Source organism: Macaca nemestrina, chromosome 18 (assembly GCF_043159975.1).
Source record: "Macaca nemestrina isolate mMacNem1 chromosome 18, mMacNem.hap1, whole genome shotgun sequence".
NCBI lineage: Eukaryota > Metazoa > Chordata > Mammalia > Primates > Cercopithecidae > Macaca > Macaca nemestrina.
The window spans coordinates 863,174-884,772 of NC_092142.1; the positions used below are offsets into that span (position 1 = coordinate 863,174).

At 51.1% G+C, this 21,599-nt stretch overlaps 1 protein-coding gene across 2 annotated transcripts in view; it reads left to right on the forward strand.

Moving 5' to 3' along the window:
• LOC105485913 (RAB11 family interacting protein 3) overlaps positions 1 to 21,599 on the forward strand; it is a 99,139-nt gene that overhangs the window by 23,683 nt on the left and 53,857 nt on the right. For both annotated transcript variants that reach the window (XM_071083776.1, XM_011748528.3), the window contains exon 2: positions 15,058 to 15,151. In XM_071083776.1, the coding sequence (XP_070939877.1) occupies positions 15,058 to 15,151 (94 nt within the window). The remainder of the gene's footprint in view (positions 1 to 15,057; positions 15,152 to 21,599) is intronic.

The window sequence follows — 21,599 nt, forward strand, 5'->3', positions numbered from 1 at the left end:
TCCCAGCTGCTTAGGAGGCTGAGGTGGGAGGACTGCTTGAGCCCAGGAGGTGGAGACGAGCCTGGGCAACATGGTGCAACCCTATCTCTACAAAAAAATTAAAAATTTAGCTGCACCTGATGCTGTGTACCTGTAGTCCCAGCTACTGGGGAGGCTGAGGCATGGGAGGATCGCTTTAGCTGGGCAGGTCAGGGCTGCAGTGGGTGGTGATTGCACCACTGCCATCCAGCCTGGGTGACAGAGGAGACCCTGTCTCAAAAAGAAAAAAGGCCGGCCGGGCGCGGTGGCTCAAGCCTGTAATCCCAGCACTTTGGGAGGCCGAGATGGGCGGATCACGAGGTCAGGAGATCGAGACCATGCTGGTTAACACGGTGAAACCCCGTCTCTACTAAAAAAAAATACAAAAAATTAGCCAGGCAAGGTGGCGGGCGCCTGTAGTCCCAGCTACTCGGGAGGCTGAGGCAGGAGAATGGCGTGAACCCGGGAGGCGGAGCTTGCAGTGAGCTGAGATCCGGCCACTGCACTCCAGCCTGGGTGACAGAGCGAGACTCCGTCTCAAAAAAAAAAAAAAAAAAAAAAAAAAAGGCCAAGCGCGGTGGTTCATGCCTGTAATCCTAGCGCTTTGGGAGGTGGAGGTGGTTGGATCACCTGAGGTCAGGAGTTTGAGACCAGCCTGGCCAACATGGTGAAACTGCGTGTCTACTGAAAATACAAAAAAAATTTGCTGGGCATGGTGGTGTCTGCCTGTAATCCCAGCCACTTGAGAGGCTGAGGCGGGAGAATCGCTTGTACCCAGGATGTGGAGGTTGCAATGAGCCATGGTCGTGCCATTGTACACCAGCCTAGGCGATAAGAGCGAAATTCTGTCTCAAAAAAACAAAAAAGACTAAGGGCCGGGCACGGTGGCTCACGCGTGTAATCCCAGCATTTGGGAGGCCGAGGCGGGTGGATCACGAGGTCAGGAGATCGAGACTATCCTGGCTAACACGGTGAAATCCCATCTCTACTAAAAATACAAAAAATTAGCCGGGCATGGTGGCAGGTGCCTGTAGTCCCAGCTACTTGGAAGGCTGAGACAGGAGAATGGCGTGAACCCGGGAGGCAGAGGTTGCAGTGAGCCGAGATTGCACCACTGCACTCCAGCCTGGGCAACAGCGCGAGACTCTTTCTCCAAAAAAAAAAAAAAAAAGACTAAAAACGTATAAATGATACCTGTCTCACTACAAAAACTCATTAAGAGAATCATGCTCAGACCGTTGTCTGGTTAATGTGAACGCATCTGAAAAAAGGGTGAGAACAAAGGGTTAAATTCAGCTTTCAGGTAGACTAATTTAAAACCACAGGCCAGGCTGGGCACAGTGAATTGTGAAAAATAACGACAATGTAAAATAGTAGAACAAAATTAAAAAAGGAAAAAGAAAAAAACTATAAAGAAGATTTGACATATGAAAAAGCGTATTGGCCAGGCATGGTGGCTCACACCTGTAATCCTAGCATTTTGGGAGGCCGAGGTGGGCAGATCACATGAGGTCAGGAGTTTGAGACCAGCCTGGCCAACATGGTGAAACCAGTCTCTACTAAAAATACAAAAATTAGCCGAATGTGGTGGCGGGCACCTGTAGTCCCAGCTGCTTGGGAGGCTGAGGCAGGAGAATCGCTTGAACCCTGGAGGCAGAGGTTGCAGTGAGTTGAGATTGCGCTGGCAATGAGGGAAACTTTGTCTCAAAAAAGTAGCCGGGAGTGGTGGCTCATGCCTGTAATCCCAGCGCTTTGGGAGGCCGAGGTGGGCAGATGACGTGAGGTCAGGAGTTTGAGACCAGCCTGGCCAACATGGTGAAACCAATCTCTACTAAAAATACAAAAATTAGCCGAATGTGGTGGCGGGCACCTGTAGTCCCAGCTACTTGGGAGGCTGAGGCAGGAGAATCGCTTGAACCCTGGAGGCAGAGGTTGCAGTGAGTTGAGATTGCGCTGGCAATGAGGGAAACTTTGTCTCAGAAAAGTAGCCGGGAGTGGTGGCTCATGCCTGTAATCCCAGCGCTTTGGGAGGCCGAGGTGGGCAGATCACCTGTGGTTAGGAGTTTGAGGCCAGCCTGATCAACATGGAGAAACCCTGTCTACTAAAAATACAAAACCAGCTGGGTGTGGTGGCGCATGCCTATAATCCCAGTTACTCGGGAGGCTGAAGCAGGAGAATTGCTTGAACCCGAGAGGCGGAGGTTGCGGTGAGCCGAGATCACGCCACTGCACTCCAGCCTGGGCAACAAGAATGAAACGCTGTCTCAAAGAAAAAAATCAATAACATACATAAATAAATAAACAAACAAACAACAGGATGGAAATTATACCTCAAATTTAAAAAGTAAGATGGCTATGGTAGGCCAAATAATGGCTGCCAAAGACGACCAGGTCCTGCTCTGTCCGCTCAGACTACCACACTCTACCAAAGTCCTCGTCACAGTGCGCTCTGGCCCTCTTGCCCCTGCAGCCTCACTTCCTGCTGCCGGCCCCCTGCTCATTCTGCTTCTGACACTCCACAGGCACACATCCTCCTCCAGGCCTGTGCAGTAGCTGTTCCCTCTGTCTGGAACACGCAGTCCTGTACATCTCCGCTCAGTGTCTTACAGGACTGTCACCAGGCAGGACAGAGTTCAGGCTCGTTCAGGTGCTCAGCAGAATTCAGCTCCTTGAGGCTGTAGAACTGAGGACCCTGTTTTCTGGTTGGTTGTTGGCCAGAAGTGGCTCTTAGGTCCTGGAGAACCCTCAGGTTCACCACGTGGTCCTCCCAGGTATGGCAGCTTAATTCTTTGAGACCAGCAGGCTGCTACAGTGGTGTCTTAAGTTAACATAATCAAAACCAGGCATGGCGGCTCACACCTGTAGTCCCAGCTACTCAGGAGGCTGAGGTGGGAGGATCGCTTGAGCCTAGTATCTTGAGGCTGCAATGAGCTGTGTTTACCACACCACTGCACTCCAGCCTGGGTGACAGGGAGACTCTGTCTCAAAAAGAAAAAAAAAGTTTTAGGCCAGGTGCAGTGGCTCACAGCTATAATCACAGCACTTTGGGAGGCTGAGTTGGGTGGATCACTTGAGGTCAGGAGTTTGAGACCTGCCTGGCCAACATTGTGAAACCCTATCTCTACTAAAAATACAAAATTAGCCGTACGTGGTGGCGGGCGTAAGTAATCCTAGCTGTTGGCGTAGACTGAGGCAGGAGAATTGTTTGAACCCGGGAGGCAGAGGTTGCAGTGAGCCAAGATCGTGCCACTGCACTCTAGCCTGGGCGACAGAGTGAGACTGCATCTCAAAAAAAAATTTTGTTTTAAGGATTAAGTGAGCCTCATCACAGTGACTGTCCCACCATATGCACAGACCTTGCCAACACTGAAGAGAGGGAGTCTTAGAATTCTGCCTGCTGCCATGGTCTAGTCCTGGCACACCTTCCTTGACAACATGGAAGCCAGGTCACTACCCAGGCCACCAACAAGGAAGTTCACCATTTGACCTCCTGAACGTGCAGAACAAACCTTTTTTCTCTTTCTTGAGACAGGGTCTTACTCTCGCCTAGGCTGGAATGCAGTGGCACAATCTTGGTTTACTGCAACCTCTGCCTCCCAGGCTCAAGCGATCCTCCTGTGTCACCCTCCTAAGTAGCTGGGACCACAAAATATGCACCACCATGCCCAGCTCTGGCTAATTTTTTGTATTTTTGGCAGATATTTTTGTATTTTTGTTTCACTGTGTTGCCCAGGCCAGTTTCAGACTCCTGACCTCAAGTGATCCCCTGGTGTCCAAAAGTGCTGGGATGAGGCGTGAGCCGCCATGCCCAACCAAGTATTGGATAACTTTTTAATTTACTTTTCTTCCTCCTTTACTTCCGCTCAGGGGTCTAGGTCTGAGCCAGGACTTGAGGGTGTCCCCATGGGGGCTGGTGTTACCCAGGACACTGTAGCGGCTAGCAGGGCTTGGCTGGGCTGGCGAGTGAGGGCCCCACTTCTCTGTTGCGTACAGGGGAGGGACCGAGGATCTGAGTGGCATCTGTAGGTCAGAGGGCATGCTGACCTTGAAAGCAAGGCAGGAACGGAGTTCTATGAGCTGAGGAGTCCCAGCTGACTGGCATTCTAGAGAAGAGCCATAAAGGGAGCGTATTCATTAGCCCCAGGGAGAGAGTCCCCCCAGGAGCTGCTCACCTTCCCCTTGCCTGGGGCACACACCTGCTTCTCCAGGGACCAGACCTGAAGTGCAGGAAGGAGCCTTCTGCTTCCCGCAGCGCTGCGCCTGCCATCATTCAATGTGTGGATTCTTTGGTTGCTTTCATCAATTCTGTTTTATTTCCTCAGCGTGTTTGCTGAAAGCTTGAATGTATTCCCTTGGCTGTTTTCCAAGTATTCTCATGTGCATTTTAAGAGTCTCCTGTCTTTAAAATAATGTGGAGACAGCTCTGAATATACTAAAACCATTGAATTGTACCCTTCAAATGGGTGATTTTGTGGTATGTGAATTTTATTTCAATAAAGCTGTTAACAGAAATAGTACGGAGTCCGTACTGCTGTGTTTTCTGGAGCACCCGGAGTCCCCTCTGTCCCTGGCCATCCCTCCCTCCCCCCGCCTCACCCCTGCACCTCACCCTCCCCACCCTTCCCGTACCAGGGAGCTTCTCAAACACAGAGTGGGGTGTTGAGATTATTGGAGGGCTGCAGCCTATTGGAATCCCGACGAAGGTGGAAAGGTGTCAGGGAGGGGTGCCCGTGGTGTGGAGGAGCCCCACATTCTCGTCCCTGGCCTGTCACGAAGAAGGAGACCATCAGAGTGATTAGAAGGACTTAGGCCGGGCGCAGTGGCTCATGCCTGTAATCCCAGCACTTTGGCAGGCTGAGGCGGGTGGATTACCTGAGGTCAGGAGTTCAAGACCAGCCTGGCCAACATGGAGAAACCCTGTCTCTACTAAAAATACAAAAAATTAGCCAGGCATGGTGCTGTGTGCTTGTAAATCCCAGCTACTTGGGAGGCTGAGGCAGGAGAATTGTTTGAACCTAGGAGGTGGAGGTTGCAGTGACCCGAGATCACACCACTGCACTCCAGTCTGGGCGACAGAGCAAGACTCTGTCTCAAAAACAAACAAATGAAAAAAACAAAAAAAAAAGGCTGGGCTCAGTGACTCATGCCTGTAATCCCTGCACTGTGGGAGGCTGAGGCGGTGGATCGCTTGAGGTCAGGAGTTCGAGACCAGCCTGGCTAACATAGTGAAACCCCATCTTTACTAAAAATACAAAAATTAGCGGGGCATGGTGGCAGGCATCTGTAATCCCAGCTACTTGGGAGGCTGGTGAAGGAGAATCACTTGAACCCTGGGAGGCAGAGGCTGCAGTTAGCTGAGATCGCGCCACTGCACCGCAGCCTGGGCGACAAGAGTGAAACTCCGTCTCAAAAAAACAAAAAGGAAACAAACAAAAAATCAGCTGGGCGTAGTAGTGGGGGCCTCTAGTCCCAGCTACTTGAGAGGCTGAGGCAGGAGAATCGCTTGAACCTGGGTGGCTGAGATTGCAGTGAGCCAAGATCACGCCACTGCTCTCCAGCTTGGGTGATAGAGTGAGACTCCATTTCAGAAAAGAAAACAAAGAAAAAGCCACAAAGAAGGACTTAGAGCTGGGTGCTAAGCAGGCCTCCTCCTGCTGTTAGGTGGACATGTCTATTTCTTTTTTTTTTTGAGACGGAGTCTTGCTCTGTCGTTGAGTCTGGAGTGCAGTGGCACGACCTCGGCTCACTGCAAGCTCTGCCTTCCCCGTTCACACCATTCTCCTGCTTCAGCCTCCCGAGTAGCTGGGACTACAGGCGCCCGCCACCACGCCTGGCTAACTTTTTGTATTTTTAGTAGAGACGGGGTTTCACTGTGTTAGCCAGGATGGTCTCAATTGGCCTACAAAAGTGCTGGGATTACAGGCGTGAGCCACCGCGCCCGGCCTATTTCTTTATTTTGTTTATTTTATTTTATTTATTTCTTTTTTTGAGACGGAGTCTAACTCTGTTGCCCAGGCTGGAATGCAGTAGTGTGATCTCGGCTCACTGCAACCTCCGCCTCCCTTGTCCAAGTGATTCTCCTGCCTCAGCTTCCTGAGTAGCTGGGATTTCAGGCACACATCACTATGCCCGGCTAATTTTTGTATTTTTAGTAGAGATGGGGTTTCATCAAGTTGGTCAGGATGATCTTGAACTCCTGAGCTCGTGATCTGCCTGCTTTGGCCTCGTAAAGTGTTGGGATTACAGGCATGAGCCACCGCGGCTGGCCTCTTTTTTTTTTATTTTTATTTTTTATTTTTGAGATGAAGTCTCGCTCTGTTGCCTAGGTTGGAGTGCAGTGAGCGATCTCAGCTCACCACAACCTCCGCCTCCCGGGTTCAAGTGATTCTTGTACCTCAGCCTCCCAAGTAGCAGGGACTACAGGCGCCCGCCACCATGCCTGGCTAAAGTTTTGTATTTTTAGTACAGATGGGGTTTCACCATGTTAGCCTGGCTGGTCTCGATCTCCTGACTCTGTGATCCGCCCACCTCGGCCTCCTGAAGTGTTGGGATTACAGGAGTGAGCCACCGTGCGCGGCCTGGCCACATCTATTTCTGATGGATGAAAGTGGATTCCTGAATATGTGGTATGACTCTCTGGGCACATACGGAGTAACCTTTTCCATGTCAGACCAGCACAATGCTTTTATTCTAGACTTTTCTCCTCTAAACCAGGGAAAGCAAGTCGGTTCCTCAGTTCCTCGTCATGGGTAATCAGAACAGATCTCTGATTTAGGAAGCCTTTTTTTTTTTTTTTTTTTTTTGAGACAGAGTTTTGCTCTTGTTGCCTAGGCTGGAGTGCAGTGGTGTGATCTTGGCTCATTGCAACTTCCGCCTTCTGGGTTCAAGTGATTCTTCTGCCTCAGCCTTCCGAGTAGCTGGGATTACAGGCGCCTGCCACCAGGTCCAGCTAATTTTGTTTTTTGTTTTTTTTTTTTTTGAGATGGAGCCTTGCTCTGTCGCCCAGGCTGGAGTGCAGTGGTGAGATCTCGGCTCACTGCAAGCTCCGCCTCCTGGGTTCATGCCATTCTCCTGCCTCAGCCTCCCGAGTAGCTGGAACTACAGGCACCTGCCACCACGCCTGGCTAATTTTTTGTATTTTTAGTAGAGACGGGGTTTTACCATGTAAGCCAGGATGGTCTCGATCTCCTGACCTTGTGATCCGCCTGCCTTGGCCTCCCAAAGTGCTGGGGTTACAGGCGTGAGCCAGCCCGCCTGGCCCAAGGAAGCTATTTTTGTACTTCACACAGAGAAACTGAGCTGCCACTGAGCACATTCAGAGTAGGAAAACTCATGTGATTTAACCTACCTGTCTTTCTTCCAAATTTCAGTTTAGAGGTATACACACCATAGCTTTTAAGTTGCCAAGAAAAGAGACATGGATTTACTCAGATGCGTTCATTTTCCCAGCAGGACCTCATCATTCCAGGTGGTTGAGGCATCCAGTAGGCGGGTCTTTGTTCCTTGCTCGCACACCCGATTAAAAGCAAAGACCTCCCCTCATCTAGGGCAGACTCTGAGCAGGGTCTTTAAGCATCAGTTGCCAGGCATAACCCCCCATAAAGTTACTTGCTATAGTAGTTGGTGCAAAACTGACTAAATGGGAATTGAAAACTCTCTAGCCAGGTGCCGTGGCTCATCCCTGTAGTTCCAGCTACTCTGGAGGTCAGTTGGGAGGATTGCTGGAGTCCAGGAGTTTCAGACCAGCCTGAGCAACATAGTGAGAGCCCCTCCCTACAAACAATACAAAAATTAGCTGGGTGTGGTGGCATGCACCTCTAGTCCCAGCTACTCAGGAGGTTGAGGTGAGAGGATTGGCTGAGTCTAGGTGTTCACATCTAGCCTGGAAAACATATTGTAGACCTCATCTCTCATACTGTAGACCTCCTCAAAACCAAAACGAAAAAAGCGCAAAAACAAAAACCAACAAAACCCCACAAAACCAACCCTCAAAACACCCCTGTCTCTGGAACTCTTTGTCCAGGTCCCTGAGCCTAACGTGATTTGCAACAGAAGCCAACCTTCCTGCAGGTTTAGGAAATGTCACATACAGGCTCTTTCTCATTCAAGCTTTCTTGGCCGGGTGTAGAGGCTCACGCCTGCAATCCCAGCACTTTGGGAGGCTGAGGCGGTAGGCAGATCACCTGAGGTCAGGAGTTCAAGACCAGCTTGGCTAACATGGCGAAACCCCATCTCTACTAAAAGTACAAAAGTTAGCAAGGCATGGTGGTGCATGCCTGTAATCTCAGCTACTTTCAAGGCTGAGGCACGAGAATCGCTTGAACCCGGGAGGTGGAGGCTGCAGTGAGCTGAGATCGCGCTGATGCACTCCGGCCTGGGTGACAGAGTGAGACTCCATCTCAAAAAAAAAAAAAAAAAAAAAAGAAATAGGCTTTCTTTCTTTTTTCTTTCTTTTTTCTTGACCACATGCACCAGATTGAAGAATAAGCTTTCTTGTCTGTTCTCTATACAGTGATATGTAAAAATCACCACTCAGATCAAAGAATTGAGAACCACGCAGTGGGGGTGCGGTGGCTCACAACTGTAATCCCAGCACTTTGGGAGGCCGAGGCTGGTGGATCACCTGAGGTCAGGAGTTCGATACCAGTTCTGCCCAGGTGGAATGCAGTGGCGCAATCATGGCTCACTGTAGCCTCAACCTCCCAGGCTTAGGCAATCCTCCCACCTCAGCCTTCCAAGTAGCTGGAACTTTTTGGTATTTTTTGTAGAGATGAGGTTTCACCATGTTGCCCAGGCTAGTCTCGAACTCTTGGGCTCAAGTGATCCACCCGCCTTGGTATCCGAAAGTGCTGGAAATCCAGGTGTGAGCCACCACGCCTGGCCTTAGTTTGGTTTAGGCTTTATAGTAAGTGCATCTCTAAAATATTTTATTGAACATCTTTTCATTTGTGTTTTTTTTTTTTTTTTTTTTTGAGAGAGAGTCTCGCGCTGTCGCCCGGGCTGGAGTGCAGTGGCAGGATCTCAGCTCACTGCAAGCTCCGCCTCCTGGGTTTGCACCATTCTCCTGCCTCAGCCTCCCGAGTAGCTGGGACTACAGGCGCCCGCCACCTCGCCCGGCTATTTTTTTGTATTTTTTAGTAGAGACGGGGTTTCACCATGTTAGCCAGGATGGTCTCGGTCTCCTGACCTTGTGATCCGCCCGTCTCGGCCTCCCAAAGTGCTGGGATTACAGGCTTGAGCCACCGCGCCTGGCACATCTTTTCATTTCTAAGAGTACTTCAGTTATCTCTGTTAAAATGAACCAACCAGAAAGATTCCCACTTCAGTGCAGGACAACAGGTATTAGTATCAAGAATTAAGTCTGGGCACGGTGGCTCGCGCCTGCAACCCCAGCACTTTGGGAGGCCAAGGTGGGTGCATCACCTGAGATCAGGAGTTCAAGACCAATCTGGCCAACATGGTGAAACCCCGTCTCTAAGGTGGGCTGAGTGGCTCACCTGTAATTCCAGCACTTTGGGAGGCCGAGGTGGGTGGATCACTTGAAGTCAGGAGTTCGAGACCAGCCTGGGCAACATGGCAAAACCTTGTCTCTACCTAAAATACAAAAATTAGCCAACTATGGCGGCACACGCAGCTATTCCGGAGGCTGAGGTAGGAAAATCGGTTGAACCTGGGAGGCAGAGGTTGTAGTGAGTTGAGATTATGTCACTGCACCCTAGTCTGAGTGACAGAGTGAGACCCTGTCTCAAAAAAAAAAAAAGAGAAAAAGAAAAACAAGGCTGGGTGCAGTGGCTCATGCCTGTAATCCCAGCACTTTGGGAGGCTGAGGTGGGCAGATCACCTGAGGTCGGGAGTTCGAGACCAGCCTGCCTAGCATAGCGAAACGCTGTCTCTACTAAAAATACAAAAAAAATTAGTTGACTTTGGTGGAAGGTAGCTGTAATCGCAGCTACTTGGGAGGCTGAGGCAGGAGAATCATCTGAACCAGAAGGTGGAGGCTGTAGTGAGCTGAGATCGCACGACTGCACTCCATCCTGGGCGAGACTCTATCTCAACAACAAACAAACAAAAACAACAGAAAAGAAAAGTCAAAACAAAAAAGCAAGCACTTGTTGGGAACAGCAGGGAAAACCCTTTGTGTATATATATATGTTTAGCTGCTTGGCGTTTGCTTTTAGAAAGAAGCGTCCGTGCCGTCGGCAGGTGAACCACAGGCTTCAGTGCTGTTGGGAGATACTGCATAGCCAGGCTTTCAGAGCCGCCTCTCTCCCTGCCCACGCTGGCCCACGTACTGATCTAGTGTGACGTTTACAAATAGCTAAGGGAGCGCCTCGGAACATTTTGCTTATTATTGCCATGGTTTCTGATAAGATAAGCTTTGTTGAAAACATTCAAGTATGATAGTAACAACAGGATGTAGAAAGGTGGTGTTTCTCCTTTGAAAGGTGCTTTGATGTGAAGCCATAACACAGTGTGTTATTCGAGAATCCTGGGAGGAGTCTCTGGGATCCTAGTTGACTGTGGTGGGAGAACTCGTTCTGCTTTCCTTTCTTTCAGATCAGTGGATCATGTTTCTATATCCATAGCAGGAACAATGCCGTTTGTCAGTAAGTTTTTCATACTGCAGTCACCCTGGAGCCAGTGACTGAGTGGATTCTGCCTCTGGTGTTTCTGTAACTTACTGTCCGTCTGCTGGAGCGGTGCTGGCTGGCTTTGGCCATTCTGGTTTGTGTCTCTTGGCTCAGTTTTCTGCCACTACTGGATTTTGCAGGGAAGGGTAGACTGTCTTATTTTTCACAGTTTCACCTTTTTTTTTTTTTCGAAGCCTCTGAATTGAGTATTTTGGGCTTGGAGAATTAGAACTATCCCCAAATCATCAGTTACATGAAGCTCGTCTGTTCTACAAATTATAAAGAAAATACAATTAAAATGGAGTTTTAAAAATGTATACTTTGATTCACTCTTATTCATTCTAACATGGTAACACGTAAAGGGGCCTATTGTAGTTAATGATTTGTTTAAAAAATGTTTGGTGAATGTTTCAGAATGAACAACTTGGTACTTTGTGTTCAATTAGTAACCTCAGTGTTGAAATCCTTAGGAATCTTCAGGACAGATTGGCCAGTCTGGACTCTGGATTAGGTAACTCTCAGGTACCCAGCAAGACTCTCACATTCTTAGGAAGGAGGACTTTTGTGAGATAAGTGGGTAGACGTTTTATAAACTCCGGTTGTCTCCGGGAAGTTGGCTGATGATGGACTTCCGAGCCCAGAGTCGCACTGGCACACGGGGCCCTAGGATTGAGGCGATGGCCCCAGCCTCTTCCATTGTGGAGGGGAAGTGGAAACTCAGTCTCTGGCTCAGGAATTCCGCACTGTGGGGTCCGTTAGCTGGGGCTGGCCCTGTTTGAGCCTGACTTTATGGGGTATGTTGGCCGACAGTGGCAAGAGGGCCAGCCGCAGGGGTCCTGGCCTGCATGCTTCGGGCTTTCTGGATTGCCTCCTGGGCGCATCCCATGCGATGGCCTTGCTGACCACATGCTGCACCCCCTATCCTTGTCCTGAAACAGAGCAGCTGTGTCCTGGCGTCTCCAGCGGGGTTGCCCTTGAGGGTTCCGTGCTTGCTGCTTGTTGGCAGCCGGGGCATCTGGACTTCACTGCAGGGCCTAGGGTTTTGTCAGTTAATGGATGTGGCTGCAGCCAGGGCTCTTGCCAGCCTGTTGCCTCTCCCTGTCCCTGAGCATTTTCACAGCCCAGCCCCCCACCCAAGAGGGGCTTCCTTCAGGAGTCTGCTCCCTCTGTGGCTGAATGCTGCCTCCTTTTTCCTTTCTCCCTGGCCCACACTTCTTTCTTCTTTGCTCTCTTTTTCCTCTTTTGCTGTTCTTGAAGTTTTCATTATGGAAGAGTTCAAACCCATATGAAAGTGGAGAGTAGTGAAACGGTGCACTGGTACTCAGCCCCAGTCGCAGCAACGTGCAGGCATGCCTCTGGTGACATCTGTGCCTCACCCCAGATTCTTGAGGTATTTCTAAGTTTTTCAGTACATGTGTCTAAAAAGCAGTGCTCTTTGAAAAATTATGAAAATATAACCACACCTGCAAAAACGAACAGTTCCTTAATATCATCAAATATTTATCAATGTTCAAACCTCTTTTTTTTGAGACAGAGTTTCACTGTTTTTGCCCAGGCTGGAGTGCAGTGGCATGATCTCTCTCAGCTCACAACAACATCCGCCTCCCAGGTTTGAGCAATTCTCCTGCCTCAGCCTCCCGAGTAACTGGGGTTACAGGTGCCCGCCACCACGCCCAGCTAATTTTATATTTTTAGTAGAGACGGGGTTTCTCCATGTTGGTCAGGCTGGTCTCGAACTCCTGACCTCAGGTGATCCGCCTGCTTCAGCCTCCCAAAGTGCTGGGATTATAGGCATGAACCACCACACCCAGCCTCAAACTTTTTTTTTTTTTTTTTTTTTTTTTGAGACAGACTCTCACTATGTAGCCCAGGCTGGAGTGCAGTGGCGTAATCTTGGCTCACTGCAAGCTCCGCCTCCCAGGTTCAAGCAATTCTCCAGCCTCAGCCTCCCGAGTAGCTGGGATTACAGGCGAGTGCCACCACATCTGGTTAATTTTTGTTTTTTTAGTAGAGATGGGGTTTTGCCATGTTGGCCGGGCTGGTCTGGAACCCCTGACCTTCGGTGACCCGCCCATCCCAGCCTCCCAAAGTGCTGGGAATACAGGCGTGAGCCACAAGGCACCCAGCCACATTATGGTTTTAATTTGCATTTCTTTGAGGACTAATTGAGCATTTTTTCATGTGTTTATCAACCATTCATACATATTTTCTGATGAAATTTCTATTTAAGTATTTTGCTCACTTAAAAAAAATTCAGTTGTCTTTTTTTTTTTTTTTTTTTGAGACAGAGTCTCATTCAGTCACCTGGGCTGGAGTGCAATGGCACAGTCTCCGCTCACTGCAACTTCTGCCTCCTGGGTTTAAGCAATTCTCCTGTCTCAGCCTCCTGAGTAGCTGGGATTACAGGCATGCACCACCACGCCTGGCTGATTTTGTGTTTTTAGTAGACATGGGGTTTCTCCACTTCGGTCAGGATGGTCTCGAACTCCCGACCTCAGGTGATCCACTCACCTTGGCCTTCCACAGTGCTGGGATTACAGGCGTGAGCCACCGCGCCCGGCCTGAGTTGTCTTCTTAATTGTAAGATTTCCTTATATATTCTGGACATAAGTCATTTAACAGATATATGATTTGCAAATACTTTCTCCCAGTGTCATTTTTTTGCTTTTATTGTTATTTTTTGAGCATAAAAGTTTTAAATTTTTATTTTTTATTTTTTAAGTTTTGGGGTGCATGTGTAGGATGTACAGGTTTGTTACATAGGCAAACATGTGCCATGGTGGTTTGCTGTACCTGTCAGCCCGTCACCTGGGTATTAAGCCCAGGTATTTTTCCTAATGCTCTCCCCGCTTCCAACCCATCCCCTGAATTTTCTTTTTTTTTTTATTGAGACGGAGTCTCACTCTGTTGCCCAGGCTGGAGTGCAGTGGCCAGATCTCAGCTCACTGCAAGCTCCGCCTCCTGGGTTTACGCCATTCTCCTGCCTCAGCCTCCTGAGTAGCTGGGACTACAGGCACCCGCTACCTTGCCCGGCTAGTTTTTGTGTATTTTTCAGTAGAGACGGGGTTTCACGGGGTTAGCCAGGATGGTCTCAATCTCCTGACCTCGTGATCCACCCTTCTCGGTCTCCCAAAGTGCTGGGATTACAGGCTTGAGCCACCGCGCTCGGCCTGAAATTTTTTTAAATTTTTGTGAAATCCAGTTTACACTTGGCAGAATAAACCTGCATTCTTTCTGAAGAGTTTCATTTTATGTTATATCTGTGTGTGAGTTAACCTACTTAGCGTTTATGATTTTTGATATCTAGGGTCTCTTTTCCTCAGTTATTTTCTGCCAAGGACTCTGCAGAGCCAGGAAGGCATTTCTGAATGGGCGGTGTGTGCTTATCTATGTTATCTTTTTTTTTTTTTTGGAGACGGAGTCTCACTCTGTCGCCCAGGCTGGAGTGCAGTGGTGCAATCTCAGCTCACTGCAAGCTCCGCCTCCCGGGTTCACGCCATTCTCCTACCTCAGCCTCCCGAATAGCTGGGACTACAGGCGCCTGCCACCACGCCCGGCTAATTTTTTGTATTTTTAGTAGAGATGGGGTTTCACCGTGTTCGCCAGGATGGTCTCGATCTCCTGACCTCGTGATCCACCCGCCTCGGCTTCCCAAAGTGCTGGGATTACAGGCATGAGCTACGGCGCCCGGCCGCTTATCTATGTTATCTATGTAACATATCTATGTTCGCCTGCTGGATCCTTGCCAGAACAATATCTAAAACTTCAGAACTGATCTCCCCACATAAGACCCTGGCTGCTTTCAGTGGCCAGGGTCCCACTCCCGTGGTTCATCACACCAGGTGCTGCTGGTAGCCCATTTACAGGGTGCTGCCTGTCCTGTGGCTGTGGCCGTCCGCAGTGGCCTGTGAAGGCTGTGCTGCCTCTTGTATGTGCGGAGTCAGACGTTGTCGCTGTCAGCACCACCACGTTGGCGGCTTCTGTGCTTTTGGTGAAAAAGCCAAGCACGTGATACAACCTAATCCTGATTCCCTAAAGTGGCCCCCAGCCTTCCTGGCACCAGGGATTGGTTTCATAGAAGACACTTTTCCACAGACGGGTCTGGGGTCAGGGTGGTGTCAGGATGAAACTGTTCAGGTCATCAGGCGTTAGATTCTCATAAGGAGCGCACAGCCTGGACCCCTCGCATGCGGAGCCCACGGGAGGCTTTGCACTCCTGTGAGACCCTGATACCCTGCCCCTGCTGATCTGACAGGAGGGGAGCTCAGGCGGTAGTGCTCCCTCACCTCCTGCTGTGCCTCCCCGTTCCCAGCAGGCCATAGACCAGATCTGTCCCAGTCCGAGGTCCAGGGTTGGGGACCCCTGCTGTAAAGGCTTAGGGTAACCTGGTCTCATTTGGCAATTACAGGTGAAGGACTTAACTAAGTACTTGGATCCCAGTGGGCTCGGCGTGATCAGCTTTGAAGACTTCTACCAAGGGATCACAGCCATCAGAAACGGAGGTCAGTCGTCCCCGCCATGAGCTCCCACCTCCTCTCCCCTTCCTCAGCCATCCTCTCAGCCACCTGCATGTCACTGGGCTCCTCGTGCCGACTCTGTCATTGTTCCTTCTCCATGAAGCCCCCAACATACCCCAGGTTTCCAGGTGGTCTCCTTCCTTTCTTGTTACTTTCTCCTCACACACCCTGTCTTCCAGAATTGGCTGAGTCAACTACTTTTCCATAATGCTAGAAAGCAATTGCCCCTTTCCTCAAAGATTTCATGATGGAAATTTGAGAATTTTCAAAGTACTGAAGGAATGATTCCATGGCCACCCACGTGGGTGTTCACCACCGTGCTCTGCAGGCAGCACTTTGTTGCACTCTCTCCACGTCTCTGTCCATCTCGTCTGTCCCCCAGACCCTCTCGAACGGGATGTGTTTGCAGTCAGCATGCTTCCACGCACACCGCCCTGAACACTGCAGCCCATACCACCATCGTTCCCTAGAGCTCAGTGTTTGTTTCCAGTCTTCCTTTGAGTAAAAATTTACCTGTAGTGAAATGTACAGCTCACGCCTGCTCCTCTGTGAGCTCCGACAGAGTCCCGTGCCTGGCAGTGCGGAGCCTGTCACACGCATCACTGTCCCCATGTGGGTCCCGCATACCCCTTGCCCTCAGGCAGTGCCTTCCCTCCTGCTGGCACCGTTGCTGATTTCTGTCACCGTGGATTAGTTTTGCCTATCTCTCTCTCTTTTTTTTTTTGAGACTGAGTTTCACTCTCATTGCCCAGGCTTGAGTGCAATGGCCCGATTTCAGCTCACTGCACCCTCCACCTCCCGGGTTCAAGCAGTTCTCCTGCCTGAGCCTCCCGAGTAGCTGGGATTATAGGCACCCGCCACCATGCTCGGCTAATTTTTGTATTTTTAGTAGAGACGGGGTTTCACCATGTTGGCGGGGCTGGTCTTGAACTCCTGACGTCAGGTGATCCACTCGCTTCAGCTTCCCAAAGCTGAGGTGCTGGGATTACAGGCGTGAACCACCATGCCTGGCCAGTTTCACCTGCCTTGAGGGTCGTGTGCTCTCACCTGGCTTCTTTCTCCAGCACGACCCCTTCCCCAGCACGATCCCTTCCCCAGCACGATGCCTCTGAGATTCATCTGTGTGGTTTGCATGTTTCAGACTCTGTGCTGTCCATTGTGGGGGCAGCGTCCATTGTGTGCTTGTTCCGTATTTCATTTCTTCATTCTCCTGGTGATGGGCATGTTTGTGTACAAGTCTTTGTGTAGACGCGTGTCGTCAAGTCATTGGGGCCTGTATCTAGGAGTGGGTCATGTGCTGGGATAAAGTCAGTTCTTCACAGTGGCCGTGCCGTTTCACACTCTCACCAGTCCCTATGCACTGTCCATCTTACGTCAAGTTCTGAAGCTCTGAACAGGCCTTCTTATTTCTCATGTTTGGCCAGGCGGTGTAGGGGTGACAGTGGCGGGCCCTTCCCTCCTTCCTGCACGTGCAGGGTAAGTCAGACCTTGGCTGGGTCCTGCAGAGTTGACAGGTGCAGTCAGGTTGATGGATGCCCTTGGGCCTCGACCTCAGGTCTTGTCTGTCTCCTCCACAAAATTATTGCCTGACAGTGTCTCTAAGGTACTGGGTTTTATCAGATGCCAAGTCCTTTGATGGCTCTGGGGAATGTGCTGTGTGTTGTTCCCTGTTTTTTTTTTTTTTTTTTTTTTTTTTTCTTTTTGAGACGGAGTTTTGCTCTTGTTGCCCAGGCTGGAGTGCAGTGGCACGATTTCATATCACTGCAACCTCCGCCTTCCAGGTTCAAGCAATTCTCCTGCCTCAGCCTCCTGAGTAGCTGGTGGGATTACAGGTATGCACCACTGTGCCTGGCTAATTTTGTATTTTTAGTAGAGACGGGGTTTCAACATGTTGGTCAGGCTGGTCTCAAACTCGTGACCTCAGGTGATTCGCCCACCTTGGCCTCCCAAGTTGCTGGAATTACAGGCATGAGCTACCATGCCCAGTCTGTTCTCCATTTGTTACTCTGTATTCCACTGTCTGTTCTTTCACCCATGAATGTATTGTGGGACCATCATGGCCTCTGCGCTGGGCTTGGCCCAGGGCCTTTGTGGTGAACCAGCACCAGAGCAAGGCCAGTGGGTGGCGGCAGGAGGACAAATGGGTGAGGTGCTGCCGCTGTCAGTGTAGCAGGCCGGGGGTGAGATGGGAACTAGGCAGGCAGCCTTCTCTGAGGAGGGGTTGAGGGGAGAAAGGACACCCTGACAACCAGGTAAAGACCACCTGGCCCAGGTGAGGAAGCAGTCCTTAGGTGGGGCGAGGATGGAGAGAGACTGCAGGCCCTGGAGGCTGAGAGGAGGGTGCAGGCAAGCTCTGGGTCAAGGGGCCTGCAGAGCAATGGGCAGAGCAGGTAGCCACAGATCCTCAGGAGGCAGCATTGGCAGGAGAAGGGGGAGGAAGAGGACAGTCAGGAGGCCTTAGAGTCTGCAGGCTGAGCACCAGCAGGTTGAGGCTGATGGGGCCGTGTCTCAGTCTAACTGATAGGCTGCAACCCTTAAGTAACGTCTTGAGGATAGATGTATACTTGATAAATTTATTTAACCTTTGTCCTTCTGCACAAAGCTTTCAGTAGCAGCTTTGTGAGAATTTTGGCTCTCGCATCCTGTGCCTTGAGGCTTGCTGCATGGTGTGCTGCAGGTCCTCCCTCCAGGCCTTCTGGAAAGTCTGGTTCTCCTCAGGTTACTCATGACATGGCAGTCCTGCCCATGACCCTCGGGATGAGTTTGTCCTCTAACTGATTCACTGGTTAGCTCAGGGGAGATTCTAGGTGTAAACTTTTTCATCTTAGTTTGAAAAATCCATTATGGGCCAGGCACAGTGGCTCATTCCTGTAATGCCAGCACTTTGGGAGGCTGAGGTGAGAGGATCAGTAGATCCCAGGAGGGTAAGACCAGCCTGGGCAACATAGCGAGACCTTGGCTGTGCAAAAAAAATAAAAAAAGGAGCTGAGATTGTGGCGCATGCTGTGGGCCCAGCTACCTGGGAGGTTGAGGCGGGAGCATCCCTTGACCCCAGGAGGTGGAGGCTGCAGTGAGCTGTGTTTGTGCCACTGCACTCCATGCACTCCAGCCTGGGTGACAGACCCTGTCTCAAAAAACAAAACAAAACAAAGCAAAACAAAAAACTTGCCATTAATTCCAAATCGAATTTTGTGTGTAATAGAGAATGCGCTCTTCATGACACTGATGCTTTGGTATTTGTTGGGCTGGCTGGGTGGTTTTTATGCATGGGGTGGTATGCCCGAGAGGATGCTTCTTTTCTTTTCTTTTCTTTTTTTTTCTTTTTTTTTTTGAGATGGAGTCTCGCTCTGTCGCCCAGGCTGGAATGCAGTGACCGGATCTCAGCTCACTGCAAGCTCCGCCTCCCGGGTTCACGCCATTCTCCTGCCTCAGCCTCCGGAGTAGCTGGGACTACAGGCGCCCGCCACCTCACCCGGCTAGTTTTTTGTATTTTTTAGTAGAGACGGGGTTTCACCGTGTTCGCCAGGATGGTCTCGATCTCCTGACCTCGTGATCCGCCCGTCTCAGCCTCCCAAAGTGCTGGGATTACAGGCTTGAGCCACCGCGCCCGGCCAGGATGCTTCTTTTCTAGCCATTGGTCCCCTGAGTTCATGGAGGTGCCAGCTGGAGGCTCACGTCTGCTTGGTCTCAGTCGCAGGGAGGAGAAAAGCCCCTCATGAAGCTGGTAGCTTTGTCATTTTTGTTTTGTATGGCTGTGTTTCATCTTCACTCTTAAGTCAAGGATTACTGGATGCAGGCTTCTAGGTTGATGGTGAGGGAGCCTGGGGACCCCCAGAACTTGCTGTTATCAGAGAGGCTTCAGTGTTTGGGGCTGAGATGGGGGTGCATGGAGGCCAAGCACAAGACCCCAGGCGGCAGTTACCACTTCCATGAAAAACAAGAAGTGGAATAAGAGAGCCTGTACTTCTTGGTCCAGTAACAAGCCATATTTTTTTTTTTTTTGAAACGGAGTCTTGCTCTGTCCCCCAGGCTGGAGTGCAGTGGCGCAGTCTCGGCTCACTGCAAGCTCTGCCTCCTGGGTTCACGCCGTTCTCCTGCCTCAGCCTCCCAAGTAGCTGGGACTACAGGCGCCCGCCACCACGGCCGGCTAATTTTTTTGTATTTTTAGTAGAGACGGGGTTTCACCATGTTAGCCAGGATGGTCTCGATCTCTGACCTCATGATCCGCCCACCTCGGCCTCCCAAAGTGCTGGGATTACAGGCTTGAGCCACCGCGCCTGGCCAACAAGCCATATTTTACATAGTCATAATAATTAAATTGAATATTGATGTAACCGAAGATGGTGATGTAACCATTTTGGAAGATTGGAGGATGGAAAATGGGGCAAGGTGCAGTGTGGCAGGGCATCTCATGGGGACTGTTTGGAAAATACAGAGGAAGTAGATGCGAGCTTAGAGGGGAGTGTCGGTGGCCTGTCGGTAGTCACAACCTGTCAGCACTGGCTCCTTTTTCTTTTGAGATGGAGTCTTGCTCTGTCATCCAGGCTAGAGTGCAGTGGCGTGATCTGGCTCACTGCAACTTCCGCCTCCAAGGTTCAAGCGATTCTCCTGCCTCAGCCTCCCAAGTAGCTGAGACCACAGGCTCGCGCCACTGCTCCCAGCTAATTTTTTGTGTTAGAGACGAGGTTTTGCCATGTTGACCAGGCTGGTCTCGAACTCCTGACCTCAGGTGATCCACCCACCTCGGCCTCCCAAAGTGCTGGGATTACAGACGTGAGCCACCGCGCCCGGCCTGCATTCATTTTCTAGTGACAGGCACGTGTATGAAATCACAGGAAACAGGACTGTAACTCTATGCATTTTGTATAAAACCAGAAATTATTTGTTGTGACTGCTGGTCTTGTTATAAATGTTACAACCCATTTCCTTGGTGCCACAAAGACTCAGAGTACTCAGGGCCCTCGCCAGTCACTGGGTGCTGGTCTTGGCTTGTCATAGGGTAAACTTGCTCTGCACAATGTGGCTGGCAGAGCGTGTTCCTGGGCCTGTAACTGAGGGCGGACTGCAGGCGATTTGGGCCAGAGATGTGTTCCCTCGGGGTCAGGGACACAGCCTGTCATGGAGAGTTAAGACGGCTTTTTGTAGGTTTGGGCAGGTGAGGTGCTCAGATCCCTCTGCAGAGTCAAGGCTGGGAACAGCAGTGGCCCTGGGTACCATGGTATGGGCAGGAGGGAGCCACCTGGGTCCATGATTCTGTCCTCAGGGTGAGGATTGGTTTGCTCCTGTGAACCATGGCTAACACGAAATGGGGCAAGCTCAGCTCTAGGGGTTCCTGGGAGGCCTTGGCTTGGAAGGTGCCCACTCTCAGCTCAGGAGTCAGGGTATCCTCCTGGCAGGCCCATGCCCTGGGGTGGGCTTTGCCCACTGAGCAGAATGAAGCCTCCAGCCTGGCTTGCTGCCCTTGGAGGAGCCTGATGCTCTGTCCGGGAAGCCTGGGGGCTGCCAGCTGTGGACTGTGGCTGCCTGTGGTTGCCAGCATCTTGGCTTAGTGACTGAAGGGGTGAGAGAGTGATGGCCCAAGGACAGCCTGTCTCCAGATGTTTCTTAGTGGTTGCCCAGCAACCTGACATGACAAGGTGGGGCCTTCTCCCAGACACCGTTCCCTTCTCTCCTTGCCTTCACCTGGGTCAATCCCACAACAGCTGGGTCACCCCTCTCTCCTTCCCAGCAGCTGACAGGTGGGCCTGGGGCGCTCCTGTGGCTGTCTACTTGAGAGGGCGGTGAACTAGACATCGTGAGCCAGCCAGGGCTCTCCTATCTCACTGCAGGAGAGCTTGAGCCAGGCTGGTGGAGGTGGCTGCAGCCGAGGGAGAGCACAGCTGGGACCTGTGAGGACCATGGACGGGGACAAATGGGGCAACGGTCCCATGAGTGCCGTCAAACCAGCCTGTTCCAGGCTCTGGGACGTAGCACGAAACAGAAGTGCAGAACCGCTGCCCTTGGGAGCTTTCCAGTGGGAGACAGACCACAAACAGGCGGGAACTAGGGAGGCAGAGGGGCGGGGAGGCCTCCCTGAGAACGTGCAGGATGGGAAGGCAGCATCCCACGAGGGCTGCACCTGGCACGTTTGGAGGCCACGGGTAGGCAGGGTCACAAGGAGGAGGTGAGAGGCAGGCCTCACAATTCTGTCTCCAGCCTCAGGCTCCTGAAGAGGCTGGTGGGACATCCCTGAGAGCTGGTGTGAGGGGTGGGACACCGAGCCGACTGCAGAGCTGACAGCAGAGTGGAGTGGGCGTCAGGGAGGAGGTTCTGGGGCCTCAGGGAGGAGGTGCTGGGGTGTCAGGGAGGAGGCCCTGGGCCATCAGGGAGGAGGTGCTGAGTTGTCAGGGAGGAGGTGTCGGGGGGTCAGGGAGGAGGTGCTGGGGTTTCAGGG